This window comes from Castor canadensis, chromosome 2 (assembly GCF_047511655.1).
Source record: "Castor canadensis chromosome 2, mCasCan1.hap1v2, whole genome shotgun sequence".
In the NCBI taxonomy this organism is placed as follows: domain Eukaryota; kingdom Metazoa; phylum Chordata; class Mammalia; order Rodentia; family Castoridae; genus Castor; species Castor canadensis.
This window is the reverse complement of record NC_133387.1, coordinates 197,423,642-197,441,149: the sequence shown is the minus strand read 5'-3', so window position 1 is coordinate 197,441,149 and position 17,508 is coordinate 197,423,642. Positions and strand designations below refer to the sequence as shown.

The window sequence follows — 17,508 nt, the reverse complement described above, 5'->3', positions numbered from 1 at the left end:
GACACATCATTTATCTTTCACATTTCTGTTCTGGTGAAGTGACAAGAGCAGAGATCAACTCACATTCTATAACTTCTAAACGTCAGCCTCTCTGAACATGAATCTGGGAATAAGGTAATAATACATTCTTGGCCTACTCCCAGCTGATGTCCATCCAAAAGATCAACTGAGGCGACGCATGACAAATTGTTTTAAAGAAATAAAGCATTTCATCCTGTCACTTGCAAGTAAATGGATGGAACTGGAGAACATCATCCTAAGCGAAGTTAGGCAGGCTCAGAAGGCCAAAAATCATATGTTCTTCCTCATATGTGGACATTAGACCTAAAACAAATGCAGTAATATTATTGGACATGTGTCACATGCTAAGAGTAGAACACATACGGAGGAATAGGGAAAGGTAAGAAACCCAAAACTTGAGAAAGTATTTAATGTGCCCATTGTATAAGAGCTAATATAGTAACCTTAAACTGACAGAGGTCACTATGGGAAGGTGACCAGGAAGTAGTGAAGAGGTCTGGTAGAGATGAACCAATTCGGGTTGTAATACACATGTGCACGGAAGCAGTGCTAGGAATCTCTCTGTATACCTATCCTTATCTCAACTAGCAAAAATACTTTGTCTTTCTTATTATTGCTATGTCTTCTCTTCAACAAAATTGGAGAGAGGGCAGAACAGGTGCTGCCTGGAAGAGAGGGGGGTGGGTGGTGGAGGGAGGGGGCGGGGGGCAGTGGGAGAGAGGTGGCCCAAACAATATATGCACATATGAATAAATGAATAAATAAACCAAAAAGAAAGAAAGAAAGACAGAAAGAAAGCATTTCAGAATCATGAGGTGATCCAATGTTCAGAGCAGAGTTTCCAGACTCCACACTTGGCCAACAATCCCTAAGGTCTCCCAGTACACAACTGGTACTCTTCACCAGTTATGTGTCATGCCAAAGAGAAGTGCAGTATTTTTATCTTCACCCATATTGAGTCCATGATACTTCAATATGCAGGACCATTTTAGGAATGAAAAACTTACCAGCATTTCCTGAATACCGTCCTAAGTGCATTTTAAAAAATCTTGTTTCATCTTCAAGCCAAAAATTATGATATGATGCATAAGCAAATGTGTCATCTTCAGATTTTAAGGTCACATACAGCACAAAGCTGGCATTTTTCTGATTGACTATATAAAAAATCTTTTTTAGTCCTAGCCAAAATTCTCCTGTAAAAAAAATTCTTTGTTTTAATATATTTTAATACAAATTAAAACAATTCTTTATTATTGAATGTTTGGTGTCATTTAGCATTTCAATAAATAATTATAAGGATTGGATTACCTCACTCAAATTATTAGTGTTTATCTAATTTACCCCCCCAAAAAAAACCCAACTTCCTACTTCATTAAGACTAGAGAAAATCGGTTCCATTTTATCTCCCCAAAATAAATTCAAAAGTTCACTTAAAGACTAAATAAAAAGGACATGTCAGCAAAAAAAAAAACTCATTGAAATATTATGACAGGTAACAAATGCTATGTCCCCATAAATGTAAGAGGTTTAACCTCCAAATCAGCTGCTTTTTTAAAAAAAATTTCCTAAAAATTACTCAATTGAAATTACTTTTTTCTATCTTGAAGAATAAAACAAGTATTTTGTTGTTGTTGTTGTTATAATGTAGCTTGTAAATTACCTATGGCTAAAAATCGCTTGGAACAACAATGGAGTATCCCTAGGCTTAGGTCAGTATTTCTAAGACAACCGCAGATCCAGGATGGATTATAGAACACCCTAATTCAGACCGTACTTCTTTCATTCATATTCTGGCCAATGGCTTTATGGCTTTTTGTTGACGTTTTGTTTGTTTTTGAGGTACCGCAGTTTTTTAACTGAGGGCCTTATGCTTGTTTGGCAGATATCTACCACTTGAACCATACCCTCAGTTCCTTTAGTTATTTTTCAGATAGGGTATCACTCTATTTGCACAGGACCAGCCTGAACTTCCATCCTCCTACCTATGCCTCCTGCACAGCTGGGAGCACAGGCACATACCATCATGCCCAGATTATTGATTGAGATGCGGGTCTCACTAACTTTTTGCCCAGGTTGGCCTCAAACCATGACCCTTCTGATCTCTACCTCCTGGGTAGCTAGGATTATAGGTGTGATCTATGGTGCCTGACCTAAATCAATGGCTTTCCACTTCCCCCTACTCACTGTGGCATAGCCTAAATATGGATACCCTAAGATATATCCTTCTACTTGGATCATGAAATTACTGAAGTGCATAAGAGTCTAGCCAAAACAAACTTCAAAGAGTTAGAGAATAATGTGACAGCATTACGACTCTTAAAACTAAGACTAAGTTATTAAATTCTCTTCTATAGTTAATGGGAACGTATTAGCTATCACCCAGTTAGAACTGAAAAATATCCAGAGTAAGTACAGGAAGAAGATGGGCACAGTATGATAGGTCCCAAGAGGCTCTGTTTAGTCTCAGACAGTCTATAACATTTCAATTTAAGTGCCTCTGTCTTCCCAACTCAGACTTAAGATTTAACAGTACATTTTCCTTAATCCCCAATGTATTTTTTTAAATGTCACCAGGTATAACAGTCTCAGTTTGCATGAGGAATACTTGCGTGAAGATCTTATTAATCAGAACTCATACCATCTCCCCACAGAGATAATCACAAAGTAAGGAAAAAGGACAATTCAAACCCTGTGTCAATCTGTGACTCCTCAATTCAGGAGGAAGCACTTGATGGGAAATTCTAGATAATGCTTAGAAAATACAACCATTCAACCACACCTCATAGCATGGCAGAATCTGACCACAAGCCAAATGCATTCTAAAGTCATTGACTTGCAGCAGGGTTTTTATCACCAGGACTGACACCACCACTTACTAAATCATTGGGCCATCGTTATTATAGGAGGCAAAGCATTTTAAGTTGTAACAATAACAACTACTAAAATAGCACAAATATTATCGAAATCGCTTGCAGACGTTGCAACTAGTGTCAAATTCTAAAAAAGGTCAGAAATACTGGGGTCTTTTTGTTTATAATCAAAAGTATTGCCATGTGGCAATATTTTACAACCAGATTTTACAAGTCATCTGGGGTTTATAGTTGTCAAATTTCCAGCATAGTAATGCTTACTAATATTTTAATAAAACAGTATGTCCAATTCAAATAATTTGAATCTGAACAGTCACATAGTTCAGTTCTCCAGGTCATTTGCTGGTGTAGATATAGCACACATCTCAAAATGTTTAAGATCTATGACAACCCTGCCTGTTCACTTTTTCACTCTACAAACAGTTGATCACCTGTTGACCAGACTCTGCTGGGTGTATAGTAGATACTTAATGAATATCCAATTTAGAATTTTCATCCAAATCACATTTCAACAGATAACTAAAAATAAAGATTTCTCAATCTCAACTGACAGCCATTTTAAACATAATTTGATGTGAAAAGGGTAGCTTAAATCACATTTTGGTATTCACTTGGATTTGTTACTTTTTACTAAAGATTTAACCAACACAGACATAGTTTATAGTCACAATACCAAAAGGAATTTAAAAAAATAGAGCAAAAATACATAAAAGTTGACCTAAAAGATCACCAAATCCATCCAGATAATCACACCACAACCTTTGGAAATCAATGACCCCGTCAATCCTTTTCTGTATCACAGTCCATCCACCTCCTCTGAAATCCATGTCACACATTACCTAAAATAGACCCAGAAAATACCAAAATAATTATTTTCATTATTTCATATTTTAAAATGCATGCTCATCTATGGGCCTAGAGAAAAAAAAGTTACTTCCACTGAAATTTTCCAATGCAATTGTATGTCATTAATATATTCAGATTCTTTTAAGTCTCTAAGAATAACACAATGTATTATAAAGTAAACTTGTAACTAACCTAATTACAGTCCCTATATCAGTCACTCTTTAAAAACGTATACTTGTTGGTAACATTTTAAGGTTATCTTATTATTTCTTGACTCCATAAATGTTTTTCAACTCAGTAATAACAATACTGATTTGATGTGGCAGAGTGATGTATCTGTTTACAAATTAACTTTTCTTTGAATAAAATACTTTAAAACATGTTAAATATGCCTGTCTGCCTGCCTATGATTGCTCTTTTCTCTCACAAGCCTTGAAGAACCGTGTTCAGACACAAAGACCTGACCTATGCTCACACAGCAGGTGCTCATAGGTACCTCCCGATGGTGCTGTGCAAAATGTCCCAGCAGGGGATGCACAGAAATGGCAAGGGAAGAAACCAGAGCAGTCCTTTCCATCAGAAACTTCCCACACAAAGACCAAAAAAAAAGCAGTGTGGAGGAAGTTAGGGAAGCAACACTTTCCCACAGAAGAGTGATACATCCCACTCTTCGTAAAATTAGAAGCCTTCTTTTCTACAGCTGTTCAGATCCAGTTTTGAAGCTGTAGGCGAAATAATTGAAGGTAATTTAAAAATTATTTCCCACCTAGTTTCCAATTTTTTGACATCTTGTCAATAAATTTCAAAAGAAATAACACAGTGACTCCAAGAAGAGAAACTGGTAGAATCTATTTAGAAAGAAAGTTATTTTATTGTGCAATAAAGACTATCAATAGGCATAAGTATCAGAAACTTTCTTATGCACAAAGAAAAAGTGCTCAGAAATTTTGACTAGAAATCCTAGCATAGAATGCAAGGATAGGGATAGGCATGAGTAATTTATTTTACCCAAATTAACAATGGATCAGATTATCAATCTTCATTGTACCCCAGTAAAAGATTGTTTAAATTACTAATTTGATGCAATCACAAGAAATCATTTATCATCAAAAGAAAGCATAAGCATAAATAGGAAAGGAAGTCAAAAGTATTTTTAGTAAGCTTCAAGGCAAAACACATCATTATTTTCTAATCTCCATAGGCTAGCAGATTTATATTGCTTAGTTCTGCCTACAATAAGAAAAATATAAAATCTTGCACCAAATGAGTTTGCTTTAAAAAGTGCAACCATGGAAATTCAGACAAGTGACATACAGAATACCTTGTTCTTCTACTGATTCATAGTTTGATATTAGAATTATAGAAAACCAAAATTTTGAAACTGTTACTAAATTACTTTAAAACTTTCAAGAAAAAATTAAATATTACAATAATTAAATTTTTAATATTAATTAAATTGCTTGGATGTTTATTTTATTCCACATAATAAGGAAAAACTTTACCTCAAATGGGTAACTAGAGCCTTCTGGGTAGATTATATATAAACCACTTGGTGTTTTGGTGACAGAGCCAATGGTATCTTTGATATCAGTACAGTCTAAACCTAAAAAAGTAAAAGTAGTTATTTATAATACTTTAAATTGTACATTTAAGATAGTAATTTTACTGTGAAGAGTTGATAGTGCTATCTGAATATTACTATAATTTCCATTGATTGTATCCTGATTTTAACTTCTCAGAAATGAAAAATTATCACAATTTTAGAAATAAGGAGAAAATACATGGGAGGACAGGGGTTAAAAATTTGTGCTGCAATACCACTCTTGGGGATATACCCAAAAGACTGTTACTCCAGAGGCACCTGCACATCCATGTTTATTGCGGCACTATTCACAATAGCCAAGTTATGGAAACAGCCAAGATGCCCCAGCACTGACGAATGGATTAAGAAAATGTGGTATCTATACAATGGAATTTTATGCAGCCATGAAGAAGAACAAAATGTTATCATTCGCTGGTAAATGGATTGAATTGGAGAACATCATTCTGAGTGAGGTTAGCCTGGCCCAAAAGACCAAAAATCGTATGTTCTCCCTCATATGTGGACATTAGATCAAGGGCAAACACAACAAGGGGATTGGACTATGAGCACATGATAAAAGTGAGAGCACACAAGGGAGGGGTGAGGATAGGTAAGACACCTAAAAAACTAGCTAGCATTTGTTGCCCTTAACGCAGAGAAACTAAAGCAGATACCTTAAAGCAACTGAGGCCAATAGGAAAAGGGGACCAGGAACTAGAGAAAAGGTTAGATCAAAAAGAATTAACCTAGAAGGTAACACCCACGCACAGGAAATCAATGTGAGTCAATGCCCTGTATAGCTATCCTTATCTCAACCAGCAAAACTCCTTGTTCCTTCCTATTATTGCTTATACTCTCTCTACAACAAAATTAGAGATAAGGGCAAAATAGTTTCTGCTGGGTATTGAGGGGGGGAGCGGGAGGGGGTGGAGTGGGTGGTAAGGGAGGGGGTGGGGGCAGGGGGGAGAAATGAACCAAGCCTTGTATGCACATATGAATAATAAAAGAAAAATGAAAAAAAAAAATTTGTGCTGCAAATACTCCTTCATTAACAACATCACTATTAGTGATTTGTGCTCTGCACTGTTTAAAAGTTTCATTTGGGATCAATACTTATTTAATATATTTCTAATTATGCATATTCTTTTCCAATCAGTAATGTCCCTTCAGGAATGTAGGTTTATCTTAATGTATAAGCTATCTGAATGGAGAGCTGGAGGTGTGGCTCAAGTGGTATAGCTCCAGCTTTGCAAGCATGAATCCCTGAGTTCACACCCCACTTCCACCAAAAAAACAAACGAAGGTAAATGAGTGGACAGGAGAAAGGTCAAAGGAATAAGTAGATCAGCTACCACTGATACATCCTTGACAACTTCATGCCAAACTTCCGAGACTCTGATGTGTTAACAACCACTAATATCAATAGCCAAAAGGGGAGGAAGGAAAAATTGCTTTTTCACCAAGAGGAAATTAAGGTCCAGGCTACAGGTTGCCCTGTTTATAGAAGTTAGAGCTATAGCCCAACCCTAGTCCTCCTGTCCCAAGCACCATTCACCAGGGAACTGTAAATGTATATATGTATGTAGATATGTATATTATATTTCATAGGAATATCATATTTTACTTGAGGATATACTCTATTCTGTTACATCTTTATGAATGTAACAAAATTAATTGAAGTGTTAAAGCAACAGTTACTTAGAGATCTAGTTCTACTCCTTACTAACCAAGAACCATCAACTAACCACACAAAGCCTAACCTTTTTCCTGTAATATTGGAATAATAACAGTATCTACTTCGGAGTGTTATTCTGACCATTTACATAGCAAGGCCTACATCCAAGGGCCTACACACATACAGATGCAGACAATGTCTCTACAAAAGTTAATTGCAGGGTTCACTTTTTTCTCAGTCTTTTGCTGCACTGCAAAAGGCTTCCTTATTGACATTTTCTCTATATTTGACTGTCATTCCTTCACATTCCTGATGCTGAGTACCACTAATTAGTGGTACAGAGCAGACAGTAAGTATTCAATGAAAGAATGTTACCCTACAAAATGATGCAACAATGTAAACTTCCACCAATAGTGAACCACTCTTACCAAAACTTCTACATACCAGGGGCTGGTGGAGTGGCTCAAGTGGTAAAGAGCCTGCCTCCCAAATGTGAGACCCTGAGTTCAAACCCCAGTACTGCCAAAAGGCAAAAAAAATTTTAAAAAAAAAACCCTTCTTAATACTATTAGACTAGGGGAATATTCCTCTATTAGAATAGAGGAATGAGTTTTACTGATCTCTTGGCAGCACGGTGACCATAGTTAACAATGACGTATCATGTATTATAAAATTGCTAGAAGAGGACTTGGGAGGTGGCTCAGTGGTACCCCACTTGCCCAGACTGTGTGAGGTCCTGAGTTTGATTCCTAGAACCAAAAAAAAACTTAGCAACAAAAAACTGTTCCCAACCCCCTTCATTTCCAGGAGAAACCAATTTGTTGGCTGTGCTCTGAATTGTTAAAAGAGACTCTTACAATGACTTAGGCTCAGATGCATGTAGAAGTTCACTTTGAAGGACTGGTCCAGGTTGGGGTATTTGCTTTGTCGTTACCATCCAGTAAATGTCAACAGATTATTTCAATTTTCTGGGCCACACATTTTTGATCTAACGATGATGATGATGAAAGCAAGACTTTACATTGCTCTTCCTATGCATCAAGTCTATATTATAAGAGCTTTTTATGCCTTTACCCATTTACTCCCCACAGCAATGATAAGGGATAGATGCTGGCAGTTTAGCAATGAGGAAACTGATAGCAAGGATACAGCATATCAGAGACTTGGAGCCAGAGAGCCTGACATTCCAGCTCACACTCTTAACTACCAAGCCACGCTGTCTATAGAGGCAGTCAGGGAAAATAAGTGATAAAGTAATTCAAAAGAACATGTGAAACCCTGTCATCATACCCCCCGCCCCCCGAAACACAGGACATTCTTGAGCATTGCCTAGAATCTTCTCTTTCTAAGAAAAGAATAAAGATCATATACAAGGCCCTGACTAATATTTATTTGCTTGGAACTTTGGGGTGTGAACTCATATTTGTAAGGTTTATAGAGCATTTTTCTTACAAGTCCAAGCATGCAGGAATTAAGATGCTGTATTTTAGTACAAAAAGTACTAACTTTCTATTTATTTCTTTCTTAAAATTTTATATCCCAGTTTGATACATTTCAAACATGTCAAAAACATCTTTTTACAGGTGGGAGGAACTCTGACACTTTCTTTTCTTCTGTCTGAAAAGTAACTATTAATAAAATACCAAAGGGGAAAGCCCAGAAGAAAGTTACTTAAAATGTGTGATTTTTCAACAGATTCTGGATTATCTTTTTACAGTCAGAGTTTTCAAATGGTCAGAAAAGTTTCCCAGCACAGGAAAGTACACATTGTTTATATGTAATTTGTTTAATGGCAGGTATTAATCCTCCAGGCTGTGGGAGAACAGTGAGCTGTGTTTTTTTTTAAACAAAATTCTCAAATGCACTAAGCTGTCCAGGAAAAATTTTTAAGCAATGAAACACAAGTAAGAAAAGGCTGAAATACCAGCCAGCTCACCATGTGCCTGCACTGGCCTGTGAGGAAAAGGATCCAGCTGTTTCCTAAAAACTTCTGTAGTCAAAAGGAGAACTCGATTCATGAGCTCATTAACCTAAACACACATGCACATACACAGACACATTTCAGTAAATTTATATTTGGACAAACCACCTTTAGCTGAATTACACAAATGCCAGTTCTAAGCCTGACACGAACCCAGCTCTGAAATGCGTAATGATACTTCTTTTTCTACATTGAGTGCTTTCTGCTTTAACAGAACAGTAAAGGTGTAGCTAAATAGCAACTGTTAAATTCAGTAGTGTCTCCCTCTCTAACGGTGATTCTGTCCTCCCCTGTCTCTATACTTGGCTGCTCTTGCACTTCTGTTCTTCTTACTGTGCCAAACTATTGCTACAGTTCCTTATCGCCTGACTTTCTTCTTCCTCAAGTCATCCTCCACACCAGCTGTCAGTTGGAGCCTGTCAGTTGGAGCCTGTCAGTTCTCTGCTCAAACAATTCATGGACTCGTGGTGTGGCCTGAGTTAATTCCTTATTATTCCTTTAGTCAGTTCACACTCTCAACCCCACCAGCTGCTTTACCCCTGCCCCAATTCCAAGAAACCTCCCCGAATAGAATGTCCTGCTTTCCTTACACGACCTTTGCGACTTTGAAAGCACTTATTCATCTCTGGTGACTCAGAGCACGGTCACAAGAAGCTGTTCTGCATTTTAGATTTCTCTTTTGTGGCGTTCTAACAACATCCATGTTTTCAATACCTTTTTCTTCTCCACTAGACTGTATGGTCTTAGGATGATGATCTATTGTTTTTACTGTTTTGTTTGCCTGAGGCTTAGGCACTAAATGGATGTCTGAATATGAATGCATTAAAAATGAAATGATTATATCTCCAACTGTATGTCAGGGTACACACGATTACCTGGTTAGATAAATAATCCAAGGAGGCTTGTTGCTCATCCATCATGTTCCTTAGTAGTTTCTTGGTACTTCGTGTGTAGGAAACAATGGAATTTTGCAGATTTCCTTAACCACAATAAAAATGGTTGCTAAATATTATATCATTATAGAAAACAATTCTGGTGAAAAATAATGAATTTCACATGATTTTGAATAAATATGCAAACAACATCTCAGTTTGAATACTCAGCATGTATTATATCTAACATTAACTAAGAAAACAATTATTTCAACATTCCTGATAAAACTATGATGCCTAATAATACAGGTTCCCCAAAATAATTAATCTGTTTTAATTAAGAGATGGCATTCTCACTTTATACAAAGACAAGTAGAGAGGCAGGAGGATTCATCAATTCTTATTATACAAGACAAGAAAGTAAAAGGCAACAATTAGCTCACTTGAATATCAGGCAAGTTAATTTTAAAGAGAAATCTTTGTTTTAATTTCTTCTAACACTGTATTTTACATAACGAAATTGCTACATTGCTAACACACACATGAATATATACTCACACGCATACGCTAAATCTCAGTCAAAGGTTTTGGTTATCTGGTCTCTTTGAACTTTTACTATACAGTGTTCTTTTTGAAAACATTTTTATTTTGTAGAAAATATTCTATATTTGATATTTCTTATAGAAAAGTTGTAAACACAGTACAAATAATTTTCCCTAAGGCATTTGAGATTTGAGATCATGTTTTTCTGAGGTTTTTTTCACCCTAACAGTAGATTCACATTAATAATTGCTGACAGTGTTAATTCTACCTCGCCCAGATCATCTCTCTTTTATTTTCAGTCTCTCACTTTCAAGTAGCTTTTTCCTAGATTGAGACATCTGTCTTAATTTTTTTTTCTTTTGGTAGGTCTGGGGTTTGAACTCAGGGCTTTGTGCTTGCAAAGCAGGCACTCTACCACTTGAGCCACATCTCCAGTTCCATCTGTCTTAATGGGAATAAAGCTATACTCACTGGTTGAGAAATATGAGCCACCTTGAAGCGAGCATTTCATGCTGTCCTATAGCAACTGGGTCATATCATCAATCCACCCTCTGTGACCCCTCCCTTCATCCCACCCACATCTAATGGGTCACAAAAGTTCTGCATTGTGACTAAGGAGCTTTTGAATTCCAGAGGAACACTTTTCATTTGTTATGCTTTGCTGAATAAACGGGCTTCAGACTTTTATTATACTTATCGCATTAGTTATTGTAGCATTCAATGGTAATTTATTCATTTTTAGAATACTCTTCCCTATCAAAAAAAGAAACCAAGGTGAAATTTCCCAAAGGTCAGGTGAAAGGAAGAAAATAGCCCTAGGTGCATTAATATAATATGACTATCAGAGCCGTCTGGTTTGCACCCTTCCTTGCATGGTCAGTTGATACCACCCGGCTATCTGAACAAAGGATCCATTTATGTGTACATATGCTTATTTAAATATGTGTGTGTGTGTGTGTGAAACACATAGAATACATGGCCTAGGGTGAAAAGGACACATATAAAATGACCCAGACATAGCGAGGGGGAGAGGGAGAGGGAGGGGTAGGTAGGGGAGGGGGCAGGGGGAAGGGGGGAGAAATGACCCAAACATTATATGCACATATGAATAAAAAAATAAATAAAATAAAATGACCCAGACAAAAGCTAAAGTGTGGTTTTCATGTCTATCCTAGAACTAACACAGTTGTGCCCCTTTACAATTGTGGTTATTTTTATTTATTTTTGGCAGTACTGGGTTTGAACTCAGGACCACAAGCACTCTATTACTTGAGCCACACCCTAGCCCAATTGTGGGGTTTTTTTTTTTTAATACTTACTACACATGAAATGTTTTTCTTCTCGTGTAATTTGAGTTTTAATGTTGCATGATTCTTCACAGTCTTCCTTATAAACAGTATCATTACTTTGACTTTCATCTTTTGCATTCAATACATTTTTCTCAATTTGAACTACTGCAAGAGAGTCCTTTACATTGAAAAGTAGAAGTAAGAAAAATGTGTAAAATATTAATATGACCTAATGCATAATAAATAAGAAGATTATAAAAAAAAGTTTGGAATTCAGAAGATACAATAAGTATGATCACTGAAAACATGTTATGAACTGATTCATTCAAACTTCTGCAAATAAACCTTGTGGGGAAATTTTTGATATGGAAAATATGCACATTGATTTAATATGTTCACTATCCTCTTTTATCTTCAAATTGCAGGTGTATTTATTTAGGGCTTAGTTCCATTACTGCGACTCTATGGTCTTGACCTCTAACTTCTGCAAATTTGCATGTGTAATATAATGCTGAAACAACTCCTTCCAAGAATCCTGCAATTTGAACTTCCTTAAAAAAGGGTAAGAAATCTCCCAGAGATACCTATAACATTTCTAGCCAAATGGATTTTCTCCCATCAATTATTAGAAATTATAGAAAATAATGTTAAGAAGCCTGTTATTTTTGTGTGAACTAAAGTATTAAACATTTGAAAGGTTAAGTGCTCATAGATTTGAAAGTTGTAGTGAAAAGTGAAAAAAGTGGAGTTTTGCTTTGCAAAAATCAACAGGTATCATTAAAAGGCCAGCTACATCTGTCACTCTAAAGACATCTGTATTTGTTGATAACTATTAATTTCCTTTTTTAACTCTGAAAGGTTTTATTAGTAAAATATTTTTTAAAACTATTGATTTCTTCAATATTAAAACAAACTTTGTTAGAAGATATATATATTCAATAACTCCTGTTAAATGAAAATAAAACAACCCCTGTTCTGCTTTACCAGGTTACTGAGAGAAAATTATAGTGTTAACCAAGTTAACCAAGTTGTAAAGATATTCCGCCCCCCAACATGCTTAAGTTTTGATACATTTGTTTTATCAAAATTTTATCTCTCTGCCTCTGAAATGATTGACACACTGGATGGTTTCAAAACTTAGGTTGTATCTAACCTTTTTTCAATAACATTCTTAAACGTTAGCAAGTATTTTAGAGAATTAAACCGTGAATAGTTCTGTAGATTTTTTAGAATTTATTCTTGTTTCAACCATGGAACTTGGGAATTTGGTTTTGATACAATGGTAAGGGCACCTTATGACATTTAAAAATTATAAGCTAACACTGAATATATAAGGATTCACATCTTAGCCACCCCGTCAGTGTTTTATACACCGTACTGATTATCATTCCGAGACTGTTTAGGGTGACAGTTCTTTGCTAACCACTCACAGGACGATAATTGAAGTACAAAAGCTTATATAACAACATTTTTTAAGATGGCCGGCAAAGTGATTTTTATTACCTATCAAATATTTCATTATCAAAGTTAATCAGAAAGTTGTGAAATAACTTTTAAACTAAGCCTGAAATCGTTTTTAAAATTTTTATGAGAAATTTGTTAACTTTAAAGTTGCTGAAGTTTAAAAATAGTAACATGTCTCAACATTTCAAAATAAACCCTTTAATTGTTAAATTATATTTCATAGTGTAATTTACATTTTCAAACTTCTAATATACATCTTGAAAGATAATAAGACTTTGCTAACTGAAACAATATTGCTAAAATTCTTACCGTAGAATGATGTACACAGTTACCTTGTACTGCTCCTCCACAAATAAAAATACATACATTCAAGAACAAGAGTGACGCTTGGGTTGGATACATCATATTTTTCATGGGTAAATGAAAATACTTCTTCAAATATCAGTCTGCTTTCTGTGGAAAGAACTACAGCACATAAAGTCTTCAGTTAAAAAATTTCTGGAAGACATACAACAAAAATAGAAGCCAAGTCTTACTAGTTTCCACGCCCTCGCCTGAAACAACACCCTTCATATGAAAAACAAGGTGGCCTCTAGAGATCCTCTTATTTTGAGTTATTCAAATCCTTTTGCTATATAGAAAAAAATAATAGTAGATAGAGAGATGACAGATAGATAGACGATAGATAGTAAGATAGATAGTTAGAACATGGATTTAAATTTTCATTTAGCTTTCCTGAATCAGATTTTTTTGCTTTTGAAAAGGCATTTTTCAATGACTTCAATAATTGTAAAATAGTTTTCACAAAAATACTAAGTAGAAATGACTTATGGGGTGGGAAGAATATTACATTGGAACTACTTCCAAGTGCTAAATAGAAATTTGTTCAATGTGAACATCCTAAGCACATGACTCAAACTTTAAATATGCTTTTAACTTAATTAAGTTATCATCAATCATATTAACCACATAAGTACCAAATTTGTACAAGTTGATTTGTATGTTTTACAGACATTGTTAAAAATTCAAAAATTCTGAACATAAGCATTCTTATTGAAATGACCATTTTCTGAAAGTTGATAGATCAAAGATGTCAGTGATAAATTTTTCCTTTTCAGTGACTCATCCTCTTCATTCTAGAAACATGCCTAAGACTTCATTATTGTAATAACTAAGAAGTAAAATAAGACTTCCTTAAGTCTTGCTTCTGATTCCAGGTATCTTCTCCATCTCCTTTCCTAGCCAGAGAACTGCAAAGCAGAGACCATGCAGCAGTTTTCATGGTCGTAGCATAGTGACCAACACACAATAGACACAGAAATATTTAATTCATGAAGAAATATCTAAAGTAATTATCTCTTTTCTGACCTTCTTTCCTCAGTACCTGCTATGCAAACTCAAACACTCTTATCTCTCATTTCCTGAACCTGCTATCTCAGAGTTTCTCCAGTGAGGTGATGTGAGGTGGTTGGGTGTACAGACTGCCTGATTTGCATTGTTTGTACCACTCCTTTACTCTGGAACCTAAAATTTCGATAGCTCTATCACCTACAAGGAAGGGAATTGTTGCAAGGCTTAAACTAATTAATAGATGTAAGCACTTAATACTGTCTGTGGGAAACAATAAGCAATCAAACACTAGGTAGTGTCACTATTATTATTTCACTGGATCTAGATGCAAGTTCAACATTGCTGGCAGTATTAATGGCCTTAATCATCTATATTCAGAAGAGATACATTTATATCTTTATTTTTTAATTTCTAGTTGAAGTCTCATGAAGTTGAAATGAAGATGACTGAACTTTAGCAATTTAAATTAACTGGATATTAAAATTCTTTGTTCTTTCATGCTTTTCCAGAAATAAATTCAGGAAATTCTTTTTAAGCAAGCAAATACTTCTGCAGAAGATGGAAAAACTAGCCTTGGCCAAGATGAAAGTGAAAGCACAAAAAAAATTGCCCATCACAGGCTGCCTAATGACTTGCAAGATCGTAAAGTTATTCATCTAAATAATCAGGATCCCATTGGTAAGGCTATCTCATTCTTTGAGTTTCTCTACAAAAATACAAAAATAAATAACCTAACTCAGGTGTGTATTTGTTGCAATGAAGAGCTGGATTTCAGCCCAACATAAGCAGCTGGCCTTCAGGCAATCACAGGTAGCCAGCTGATTTAAACCATGAGAAGTAAGACAAATGTCAAACTGTGGCCAATCAGATGACTTGTTGCTCTTTGCCCAAATAAACTCTATCGAATTTAACTAACTTGTCTAAAGATTTCCTACTAGCACATCATTCAAATTAACAGGTTAGGTGAACATACTGTGTAACCATAAAATGGTTATTAGTTTCATTTGTGAGTAAAGCATCATTAATGATTTATGAGACCATGTTAGAGAAGGTGAAGGCTCTAACTCCTTCCCACACCCCCTACTGGGTCTTCCCCATCTTGGTAAATTGCAATACTTTCTATCCAATTGTTCCAGTCCCAAATACAAGGGTTATATTTAGCTCTTTTTTTCCTCCTCCTGTTTGCCACAACTTTATTAGCTCAAGGTTCAAATGTTAAATACATCTTGTCACCTCTATCACTGTCATCTTTCACCCATCCTCCTGTGATCATTAGTCTAGCTATTCCTCATTGTTTCTGGTTTTATTCCCTATAGAATCATTTTCCCGGGGGAATTCCAAGATGGCGGCTAGAGGTAGGAAGCAGAAAGCGACCCTCCTATAGTGAAATCTTGGAGAGACGCTGGAGACACACTTTGCAGGCATAATCACCAAGAAAAGGCATAACTTTGACCCCTCCACATCTCCAGCCGGCGCAGAGAATCTCCACTTCACGTTAAACGGAGAAACGAGGAGGGCCCCCGGGGCCGCCAGTGGCCGGCGCCCATACGGCTTGGGAAGACACGGACCAGGTGAGCTTCGCGGTACCGCGGTAGCCCCACAGACAAGCCTGGGCCAGAGCAGCATAGCCCCCTGGACAGACAGACCTCCACCAGGGGAAAAAAGAGAAACTGAGTAATAAGCAATAAGAACAGTTAGGACACGCTGGAAAGAGGGTGGGGCGCCCTGAGTGCCAAAGATTGGGGGAAGAGAATCCTTCCTGGGACTGTAAATAAACAAGCCAGGCGGGCCGGAGAGGCTCTGGCGGGAGCGGCGCGCGCCCAGCAACCAGGAGCGGGGAAGCTTGTGAGAGGAGGGAAGACCCACTTCCCACGTGAACTGTAAACAAACATGGCGGCTGGCAGGAGCAGCAGCACCACCCAGTAAGCAGGAGCAGGAAAGCTTGTGAAAGTGGCAGTGGGAGGAAAACTTCACAGGACAGGGGGGAGACCCACCTCCCACATGAACTGTAAATAAACACGCAGGCCTGACAACGCGGGTGCAGTGTCACCTTTCCCAGTGCTTGGAAAGGGGAAAGCCTGTAGCAGAGGCTCCCGCACAGGAGAACTCTGAGCAAACAAAGCCTGTGGGACCAGGTGAGCGCTAGCTCACCCCAGAGATCTGCATAAATAACGCCAGCTACAGGCTGAGAGCAGCAGGCAGGCAAGCCACAGTGGCAGATACCACTCTCAGAACTGTCTCCAGACGCTTTTTTTTCTTTTTCTCCCTACCTTTCATGAGAGAACAACCGAATTACACCTGCAAGCCAAAAAACTTACTGAAACTGTATTGCATTTGAACTGGGGACACTTGGTGGGGCTTTGTGTGTGTGTGTGTGTGTGTGTGTGTGAGTGTGTAGTTTTGTTCTACTTTATGCATCCCCTTTGATGAGACAACTACAGAACAACATCTGAGGCACCAACTCCAGGACTGGAGATTGAGACGGACACCCAAATTATTAAGACTGAAACTGCATTGCATATAAACTTGGAAGTTTTTTGGTTTTTTTTTTTTTAAATTTTCTATTTTCCATTTCATTTTAATTCATTTTTATATATAGATATTACTTTCATTTACTTATTTTTTATTTTTTTATCTTTGATTTTCAATCCTCTCTGTCTCTCTAATGTCTGTTCAGCTTACTGTCGATTAGTACACTAACACTCCCTGTTTATACCTTTGAAACTTTCTTGTCTGATACCTTGTTCTGCTTTCTCCCTCTTGTCTGTATATTTGTTTTCCCCTTTTCTTTAACTTCTTGCTTTCCATCTCAGCTCACTCTTCCATTCTAAATATTACCATTGTTATTATTACAAGCTAGAAAATACTTAATTACACACAGTACAGGGACAGTAACAACACCAAGGACAATGACGGGAAGACAGAAAAAACAGGGAAACCAGTTTCCCCACAGCAAAAAATTAGTACAGGAACCAGAGGGGAATGAAGAGAACAGAAACTCAGATCCAGACTCCA

General features: G+C 36.7%; 1 protein-coding gene across 3 annotated transcripts in view; it reads right to left on the bottom strand.

Moving 5' to 3' along the window:
• Angptl5 (angiopoietin like 5) overlaps window positions 1-17,508 on the bottom strand; it is a 67,910-nt gene that overhangs the window by 3,254 nt on the left and 47,148 nt on the right. For all 3 annotated transcript variants that reach the window (XM_074066844.1, XM_074066845.1, XM_074066843.1), the window contains exons 2-8: window positions 13,453-13,608; window positions 11,710-11,857; window positions 9,851-9,954; window positions 8,931-9,024; window positions 5,240-5,340; window positions 3,610-3,730; window positions 1,029-1,214 (exon numbers count right to left, since the gene is read on the bottom strand). In XM_074066844.1, the coding sequence (XP_073922945.1) occupies window positions 1,029-1,214; window positions 3,610-3,730; window positions 5,240-5,340; window positions 8,931-9,024; window positions 9,851-9,954; window positions 11,710-11,857; window positions 13,453-13,557 (859 nt within the window). In that variant the 5' untranslated portion in view covers window positions 13,558-13,608. The remainder of the gene's footprint in view (window positions 1-1,028; window positions 1,215-3,609; window positions 3,731-5,239; window positions 5,341-8,930; window positions 9,025-9,850; window positions 9,955-11,709; window positions 11,858-13,452; window positions 13,609-17,508) is intronic.